The following is a 10,015-nucleotide window of genomic DNA, read 5'->3' as shown; positions in this document are numbered from 1 at the left end:
GAAAATCTTTTATTTAATTAATTTTTAATTTTGATGTAATAATTCGAATCTTTTTATTGTCAAGAAATAAATAAATGATTTCGAATCAATCGTTGGGGTTCGCGAGCGAAGCAAGTAGGGTGCAGAGCTCCCTAGTTTTAGGAAATTATATTAATATACTATAGAAACTGTGCTTTTAATTTCTTCAAAAAATATACATAAATAAACAAAGGAGAACGCAGACAAATTCACACGAAACTTGCAACAGGAAAGCAAACAAAGAGTAATTTAATAAAGAGTAAGAATAATTTTTAATTTTTATGTAACAATTTGAATCTTTTTATTGTCAAGAAATAAATAAATAAGTTCGAATCAATCGTTGGGGTTCGCGAGCGAAGTAAGTAGGGTGCAGAACTCCCAAGTTTTAGGAAATTATATTAATATACTATAAAAACTGTGTTTTTAATTTCTTCAACAAAAAAAATACATAAATAAACAAAGGAGAACGCAGACAAATTCACACGAAACTTGTAACAGGAAAGCAAACAAAGAGTTCTGCTGGGACGGACAATCAATGGGAGGAAGTTCCGCACGGATTCGACTCTTACAGCCCTCTGAGTGCGAGGTTTCGTTCCGAGAAGGTGTCGCCCCTGAGAGACTGAAATCGGATTCGCCCACGAATGCAGCAACCAATCGATAGGATGCGAGGCGAGTCCCGTGTGAAGGTGAACCGCAGTGTAGATGAAACCGGATCGAACACTAGGGTTCAACTCTTTTAAAATCGGTCGAATAATTCATATAATTATACGAATTCGGAACAACGCAAGAAGGAAACTTCTCAAACTGATAAAGATAAAAAGAATTTCGATGACTAAGTTTAGTTCTTGTTTCGAAATGTAAAATAATGTTCCATTGCGCGCCTCGAAAATGAGCTCCTCTGCGCTGACAATCGCGGCAGCTGATCGAGGGTTTACTTGGTCCGACGAGGAAACGTCAATTCTTCTTCAGCTATGGAGTAATGTTCATGCGCAGACGAATGTTTCAAATGGTAATAAAAAAGGCATTAACATATTTGAAAAAGTCTCTGAAGGAATGAACAGTATGGGTTTTTTACGAACGACTTCTCAATGTAAGGAAAAAATTAAAAGAATGAAAAGAGAGTACACGGTGTCGAAACAGAGGAATCAAAGTGGTCGGAATAAAAAGGCAATGAGATTTTTTGAATTATTCGAACAAATTCTCGAAACAATTCAATTGAAAAATTCCGAAAGTACAATAGAAAAGTCAACTTGTCCCGATAAAGAGTTAGAGGTTAAAAATAGGAACATTTATCTAAAAAAAACCACTTTAAAAAATGATAAACCACAACCACAGCCAAGGAGTTTGCGGAAAAGAAGTCTACCTGTTGAAGTGGGTAGGTTTGAAACTTTTATTAATTTAAATTTCTAGAATTAGAAAAATTTGAATTATGAACTTTTTTAAACAAATTATGAGTTTTCTTTTATACATATTGTTTCAAAAAAAAAAATTTTTTTTTGAAGAATACTGTTTCGTGATGATATTTGAGAATAAATAAATGAATAATTTTAAGAAACCATCTCTCTCATGTATTCGAGAAAGTATTTTAAAATATGTTTAGTTTCTTTCTGTGTTGACAATGTTATTTTTAAATAATTTCATTTTCTTGCAGTGCATTCACTTGATTTTCAATGGATTTAGACGTAAAAATTAATTAAGAATTTCAATGTTAAAAATATACATATTTATTAATTACAAATTTATGTGTAATCGTTTATTATTAAATTTATAAAAATAGCAAACAATTAAATTTTTAACCTAAATTTTCCTCAACTGTTCAAGTTTTCAAAAAGTTTTGTCTCGTGTGATCTTAAATCCTTCTAAAAAAACTTAATATTTTTACAACTTTCTTAAAATTATTAATGTTATTTCATAAAGTTTTTAAAAATACTTAAAAACTTAAGATTTAAAATTAGGTAACTAGGTTCTAAAGAATACTTTTTAAGAAATTACATAAAGCATAAAAAATGCAAAGAATATCAATGAGTTACTTAAGAAATTGCGTTTTTATAATTTTCAATATTTTAACATGGGGGAAATATATCATGCTTATATCTGTCTGAAAAACAAGTAGCTTCTGTGATTAAAAATTATTATTATTATTATTATTATTTTTTTTTTTTTTTGAATTTACAATTACTTTCAAATTGGAATGTAGCCACAAGACGACATTCAATCTAGAAATGTCGGAACTTCGCTTACGGTAATATTACTTCAACTTTTTTTTTTCGTTTTGAATTGTTTCTTTAAATTGTGCGCAAATTCTAAATGTTCTTAAAGACAATTGAGAAACACCATCCATCTATATATATATGTATATATATATATATTTTTTTTATCCAAATGAAGCTTTTTAATTAAGTTTATTTTTTTGCTTCAGTTGCTTGGAATTAATGTTCTAATGATGAAACTCGTTTGTAGAAAGTTGATTTCACACAAAAAGGAATTAATCTTATTGTTCACTTATAACACAATGTTATTGTTTGATTTCATGTAGTCCCAAAAGAAAATCTTTTATTTTATCGGAATTATGGTATGGCTGATTAATGTATATTACAGTCTGAAACTGTTTCTCATTGTTGCCTGTGCATACTTTTTGAAAAGAAAAATCACACGGCACGATCGTTAAATTAACAAAAATAATTCCAATATCTTTGAGTGCTATTAACATAAAATTTATCAAAGTTACAATGGTGTTTACTTCTAATTTAATTCATTATTATTAAACATTAATTTATTAATTATTCTGTTCTTTCTTTTCATATTTTTATTAGAATGGAAAGTAGCAATAGTGGCATTCTTATTCAGAGTATAATAATCTGATACAAAATTATAGGTTTAAAACTTAACTTGGAGTTTTGTGAAGCAATTCTATGATTACCTTACTACGCAATATTTTATGATAAGCATATTAAATTATATTTTTGCAGCTATTAAACGATCAATAAGCTTTATTTAGTTATAAAATATGGACCAATAAGTTATACTTGTTTTCAAAATAAATTTCAAACAATACTGTGATCCGTTAACATATGCCTTTAATATAGTTATTGCAAAATAATTATTTAAAATTGCAACAACAAAAAAATTCACTGTAGCTAAATAATTTTCTGGGTGAAAGACAAGTTTTTATGGTAACCAAAAATTAAATTAGAATTTAGGAAACAAGTTTGTGGATGAAGTTGAAATGGTAAAAGAAAAATATTATAAGGTTTAAATTTTCTACCAATAGAATCAGGAACCAAATATTTGTTAATAGAATCAGACATATTGAAAACTTTTAAATGAATAAGTTTTCTATCAATAGAATCGGGAACCAAATCTTTGTTAATGGAATCAAACATATTGAAAACTTTTAAATGAATAAATTTTAATATTGACGTAGTAATCTGTTTCTCGTCAAGAAATAACATTGATTATGAAGCAATCTTGGGGGTCAAAAAACGGCAGGGACTATTGGGAGAAAAAACCCCAAATTCCGTATAAAGAGTGGCTTTTTTTTTTAGTTACGGGTTTAGTTTAGTTTTTATTTAAAAAAATTATGTTTTTTCTTTTCATTACAAAACTTATTTTAAAGCCTTTTATTTTGAAGCGCTATAAATCAGTGGTTCCCAAAAGATGTTTCGCGGAAACTTAAGGTTCCGTGAAAGGGTCACAAGGGTTTCCGAGAGTAAGAACTTCTTTTTTTTTTTTACCAGTTAAGATTCTTGAAAACCTATATTATTCATATTATATCAATAATCCATTATTCATTTCATATTTCCGTTATGTTTTATAAAATATTTAAGTAACGGGTAGTGAAAAAAAAGAAAACAAGAACAATAAATTGTACTAATTATGAAAAGGATATGAAAAAATTGTATTAGTATTTTACGTTCTGCTTTTCAATTTAAAATTTTTGTTTCACTGAACTTTTCAATGCATATTTTCATGGTAGCGGTAACCATTCTTAATGTTCATAACAGTTCTTTAACTTTTTCATTTCAACGGAAACCACAATTCAGCTGCAAATTCAGTATACACCAGAAACTAATTCAGAACTAGAAAACTAATTCAGAACTGCTGCTCCATCCCCACGAAAGCAACTGTCTTCCGTAAAATATAATTTTAAAAGTTATTATTAATAACAACAAGAAAAAGTTTTATTCTTCACATTAAATAGTTTTAAAATAAATTATTTTCCTTCTTTGGTTAATTTGTCCAAAAATGCTAATCAACTTAATTTATGATTATTCCGATTTTAAAAAAAATAGGACGATCTCCATAGGCGGGGAAAAAATATGAAACAGCTGTATTCAAATTTATTGCAACCAAAGCCAAATTGAATCATATAATAGTACAAATTAATATTTCTATCTAGAGTTTGATTAATCTAAATTTGTGCGAAAAACTGGTTCGATTTTGTATTAAGGTTGTAGAAATTATACATAAAATATTTTGGTAAAAACACCCAATGTTATGTTTCAACATTTAAAAATTTTTTTACGAATAGTTTTTTTTTTCTTTCTAAATGCTGTAAAAAAAATAATAAAAAATTAGAAGGCTAAAAGGTGGTCTGTTGAAATTTTTGATTTAAGAAAATAATTAATGAATTTTTAATAAAGTTGAAATTTATTTATAACTGAATAATCTTTCTAATATCAAGTATAAACATTATTAATACTTCAAGGAATCAGTAAATCAAATCGTTTTGATAACAAATATTACTTTTGTTACAGAAAAAGAAGCTCAAAACGGTATTTAAAGTCACCGACGCTTCAGTAACTTTGAAATTTAAATTTTACGGCAAGGTAATGTAACTTTAAATGGAAAAATGCGAAATTTGAGCGCAATCAGTCGAATAGGCCGATTAGTAGAACAAAAGTTTTTAAATGTTATATTCTTTTTTATTTTGCGCACTTTACATTAAAAAAGTCGGATTCTTTTTCGTCAAAGCGTTTTTCCTTTCTAGTTTGTTTTATTTTAAACTTTTAATAATAATTCAGAGAACTTTTAATAATAATTTAATTATACAGTCAAACGTTAGTGAACCTTCAAGGGACCGACATTTTGGTTCACTATATCCGTTACGCATGCAATTTAACTAATGATTCCCAAACTCCTCCCTTTTATTACACATCATTCAAATAAATTACTTAAAAATATTATGTAGTAGTAAAAGATGTGTTATTTTTCATTACTCTTCATCTTGCGTGCAAAAAAAAAGTAGTATTTTTTAGGTGATGAGCAATCCTCGAAATCAGATATGAAAACACTTCCTGACTCTCAGATAATTTTTCCTGAATTTCTGTTATTCCGCTATTTAAACCTGTCTAATCTGCCATTCGAGCACATAAAAGTTGCCTCATAAAATCGCTTAGCAAATTCATGGACATTTGTCCAGATACTGGAAGATTGCGGCTTCTTCGAATGGTGAACCACTTCAGTAATGCTTCTTCAACATCCTTTTCTCAACTTTTTTCTGCCATCGAAATTTTTTTCATGAGCAGAAATAATTAATTGCCTATTTTTCCATTTGTTACAAACTACAGATTTGGATAGTTTATATTCCCTGCAAATATCAACTTGATTGCATCCATTTTCAATTTTTCTGGATTATGTCCATTTTATCATCAATGGAGAACGTTTTACGTTTGCTGGTCGCCATAGTTAAATTTGAGACACTTGTTTGCAGTTTTTTTTAACTGAACTGAGAGCAAAGAGGAGTTGAAATGAGGGCCTTATCAACACATATTAGTGTCCAACCTTTTGACCAATTATGAATAATTACTCATTCCCTCTGACAGAAAAGGCATATTGATCCCACTGACACCTTATAGGTGCATCATCTGCCTGGGTTGGAAACATCTGCTTGGTTTCTTCAGGGATTGGAAAGTGAAATAAAAGAAGCAAACAAGAAAAAATGCTTATCGCTTCATTCCCCTCTATGAATGGTTGTAAACACTGGTATATGTATTTATTTTGAAGTAGAAATCTCAAACTTATTACAAGAAAATGAAGAAAAAAATCAGTCAAAGGCAGAAAAAAAGTTCATTATATCCAACTTCCTCACAATTTTGGTTCACTATATCCACAAAAAATATCATTATACATGTATAGCAAGGCACGGGACCGAACATTTCGTTCACTATATCCGGGAGTTCACTATAAACCGTGTTCACTATAGCGGGGTTTGACTGTACTAAGAGTTTCTAACCAAACTTTATTGACCGTATAAATCGATGTAATTTAATGCTGTATTGTAAGCAAAGAACACTAAATCTGCGAAAGGGAGAGAAAGATCTCGGTCAAACTGTGTGATCCCAAAACAACGAATGACGTATTAGAATTCTCGAAATCCATAGAACAAGACCAGAATGGACAAACGAAAGACATTCCTAAATAGCGTCATAGAAGTTGCAGTTTTGAGCCCCAAGAAAATGAAAAACTGTGTATATTTAGAAAGAAAAAAATTCTAGTCATTTAGAGAAACTTGACATACGTACTTTGATGGTACTCTTAAAAAGGTTCTGTCGGAAAATAAAAATCCTAAAATTACATGAAAGGATATTTTTTTAAAAATTATTTCAACTCAATTTAGTTTTTTTTTTGCGCGCGAAGAACTATTTTTTATACAGTGAAACTTTTTAAGTTGAACACCTGTCTAAGTTGATTTATTAAATGATTAAGAGGCCCTTCCTCTCCGGATCTAACTCTATGCCTAACACAAGTATCTAAGCTAAGGGGAAGGAAAATTTTAAATATGCTTTTTTAATTTTCACAAATAAAATATTGATGAACATTCACTCAATTTGGTTGTATCTTTCGCTACATATAAAATACGAGACCGTCACCCAATCACGATTTAATATATTAAGCAAGGTTTATTAAATCCTCTACTAATTTGTGACAAAATTATGCAAATACAATTCTGCTATCAAAAGTATTTTATAAGTAGTTGAATAGTACACAGTTGCCTGTTTTTATACTTTTGATAAGTATGCTTGCTTTTATGCAATTAATGTTAAAATAATTTATTAGCCTCATTCAAACCTATTTTCATCATTTTTATCTGCAATGAAATTGGATTTTAAAAAAACATACAAATTGAAAAACGTGTTTTAAATTGCTTTCTCAAAGCCATAAATAACATCATTTCATTGCTTTAAAGTTTCGAGGAAAAATTCATAGAAGTTTTAAAAGTTATCAAGCCCTATTTCTCTTCTAATCTAATAACTCGACCCTTTAATTTCTACTTTTTTTTAGTAATTGTGCTGGCTAATAATACTATATCATCAAACGTTTGAGAGGCACGAAAAAAATCCAAGAAAAAACAAGTTAAAAATTAAACCTAAACTCCAAGAGGGCGAGGCTTCTCAAGTATCAAACTAGCAAATCTTTTTTTATTAAGTTAATCACTTGACTAAATCGACCATCAAATTTTCGCCCCACTAATAGTCAGCAAACAAAAGTTTCACGATGTTTATAATATGAATGCTAAAGTAATTTTAAGATTTGAACATAATCGCTATGTACTAAAGCACATAAAATGCTACTTACATGAAATTATTTATATTTTATAGAAGACATTCCTAATCCTTGGTCACCTGATGTAGTTATAATCGAAGAAATTCCTCCCGTGTCATCAACTTCGAAATCAGAATCATTCAAGTTTGAAAATGGTAAGTTCAATATGCTTAATGGCTTTCTTGATGATGGTCACTGACAGACACAAGATGTTGTCATAGCCACCGATTATATATTGGTCTGACAAGAAAGGAACATTGGTATTTTTTGTATAAAATAAAACTCAATTTCTTCTATACAAAATTGTCAAACATCTTCCATTCTGTTTGCCATTTTTCTGATAACTTGCTCATAGAAGTACTTGTTCTTCACAGTAAAAAAAATCATTCAAGTATGATGAGGTTTTCGTTTTTATTGAAATTTTTACCATTTGTTAACTTTGAAATAAATTATAATCAGATGGTGCAAGATCGGGGCTATATGAGAAAAGTGACACCATATCCCAAACCTCGAATAATTTCGAACGTGATGCTAAAGACTAATGAGGCTTTGCATTGTTGTCCCATATAGCTCCTACTTTGCACCGTTGGATAATCTAAGTTTACAAAACTTTTAAAATCGTAAAAATATCAGTAATAACGGTGACGTCAAATAAATTAGTTTTTTATAAATAAGGGCAAGTAGTTCTATTATTACGGTATCCTGAAGTTACCAGAAAGATAACAGGTCATTGAACAGAATGATAGATATTTGATTGATTAAAGTTCATTTATTGTACAGAAAAAATTTAGTTTTATTTTACAGTAGGAATCCGTAGTAACTTTATTGGCAAGCCATTACAAATTTAAAATCTTTGTAAAGGAAAAGATTTAAATTAGTCATCGCGAATCGATATTTATGCCCGAAAAAAAAAGCCTATTGAAATCTACACATTAGTCGTGAGAAAAGCAGAACTTAGTCAGATTGATGGAGAAAACAAAAAGGATTTGAAAGGCAAACATTAGGAACACCTCCAAGTTTCATCAGGTAATCAAACCAGTTTGCATGTTCTTTCAGTACAACTTTCTTCATTAATGATTCGTCATTTCTTCTTTCCATAAATATTAATATGCATTTTTTTTACTGCCCTTTTGATAAGAATTCTAAAAATACACATTAAGGGTGAGTATTACGAAACATCCCGTATATGGTTAAATTATTTCACTTATAACCTAATGACAAACCAAAATCCTTTCTATTTTGTTCTATTATTGTTTCAAAATGAAATTTATATATCAATCTCGCCACCTTAGATGGAATGATTAAATTCATGACACTATTGATAAATTATCTATGTATTCAATGTCACTGAAGACAGTTTTAATTTTCTATACAGGATAACCTAATTTATCACCTTGTTTAAAATTTTAGCTAGAATAGGCATTTGATGTCAGCCAGTTTTAAAACCATACTACTTCGAATTATTTTGTACTGAACGCATCCTTCTTTTCACTACTTTACATTCACTTTAAATGTTCTTATTTCAATCAGTTAGGTGCAAACTATGGTGCATTAATATTACCTTTTTTTATAACCCTAAATGGTGGCACTGTTATCTGAACTATATTTTTAACACTATCACACAAACATATCCATCTTTTCTTTGAGAAACCCTTTCAATTGCAATCTCATGTTTAAGTAATAAAAATATAAAATTACTCATTGAAGTTAACAATGTCACTTGACAATTAATTGATAATAGTAGTTTAACATAAATGGCAGTTTTATTTTCCCTTCGTTTTTTAATTAATTTCTTGTGAATTAATGATTATTTTTTCTTTTTTCAATTTCAGGTGAACCATCTAAGAAAAAGCAAACCCTAGATAGTTCCTGCTCAAGCTTATCTTTTTTTAAAACTATGATGAACTCTCTTTCTTTAAAATTCATGAAATATCAAACAGAATCAGAAGAAAAAATGTTGAGGGAACTAGAAGAGCTTGAAAATGAGCGGGCAGCTATGGATGAACGCATCCAAAAAATGTGGGTGGACTTTGAAGAGAGAAGAAAGATTGATGAAAGAGAACATGAGCTTAAAATAACGTCATCATTACAAGAAATCATGAACCCAAAAAATTTAGAAACAGAACAAAAATAATGTGTATAACCCTTTATAAAAATATTTTATTGTAAAAATGTAAATAACTTATATTTAAAAAAAATTTTGTGCAAATTTTATAATAAAGTTAACAAAAGTATTTGTTGTTAAATTTAACTTTTCAAAAATTTTGGTTTTCTTAAACTGCAGTGACAAACTGATCCTAAGTTACTTACAATGTGTAATATACATGCACTTCTATCAATATACTTTTAATGGAATGCGATGCTCCATAATCAGGTCTTCTAATGTACATTTTTATATTCTTGTCTTGTCAAAAAGAAAGTAAAAAATGTGTATACATGATGTCAAAAGTAT

The 10,015-nt window shown here is 29.0% G+C and overlaps 1 protein-coding gene across 1 annotated transcript; it reads left to right on the top strand.

The window, feature by feature from the left end:
• Positions 1-472: 472 nt before the first annotated feature.
• Positions 473-9,797, top strand: LOC107440470 (uncharacterized). Its single transcript, XM_016053390.3, has 3 exons — positions 473-1,393; positions 7,620-7,718; positions 9,396-9,797. Exons 1-3 carry the CDS (start codon positions 907-909, stop codon positions 9,695-9,697), a joined length of 888 nt encoding a protein of 295 aa, XP_015908876.2. The 5' UTR covers positions 473-906; the 3' UTR covers positions 9,698-9,797.
• Positions 9,798-10,015: the final 218 nt, after the last annotated feature.

The sequence above is a fragment of the Parasteatoda tepidariorum genome, chromosome 5, assembly GCF_043381705.1.
Source record: "Parasteatoda tepidariorum isolate YZ-2023 chromosome 5, CAS_Ptep_4.0, whole genome shotgun sequence".
Lineage (NCBI taxonomy): Eukaryota > Metazoa > Arthropoda > Arachnida > Araneae > Theridiidae > Parasteatoda > Parasteatoda tepidariorum.
The sequence above is the reverse complement of the archived record's forward strand: the minus strand, read 5'-3'. Positions and strand labels throughout refer to the sequence as shown.

What these genes read in the sequence shown, in the direction of transcription:
- LOC107440470 (XM_016053390.3), top strand. Translation starts at nt 907, where the DNA reads ATGAGCTCCTCTGCGCTGACAATCGCGGCAGCTGATCGAGGGTTTACT. An exon ending in AAGTCTACCTGTTGAAGTGG is followed by an intron (nt 1,394 to 7,619) that starts GTAGGTTTGAAA and finishes TATATTTTATAG; the next exon opens with AAGACATTCCTAATCCTTGG. An exon ending in ATCATTCAAGTTTGAAAATG is followed by an intron (nt 7,719 to 9,395) that starts GTAAGTTCAATA and finishes TTTCAATTTCAG; the next exon opens with GTGAACCATCTAAGAAAAAG.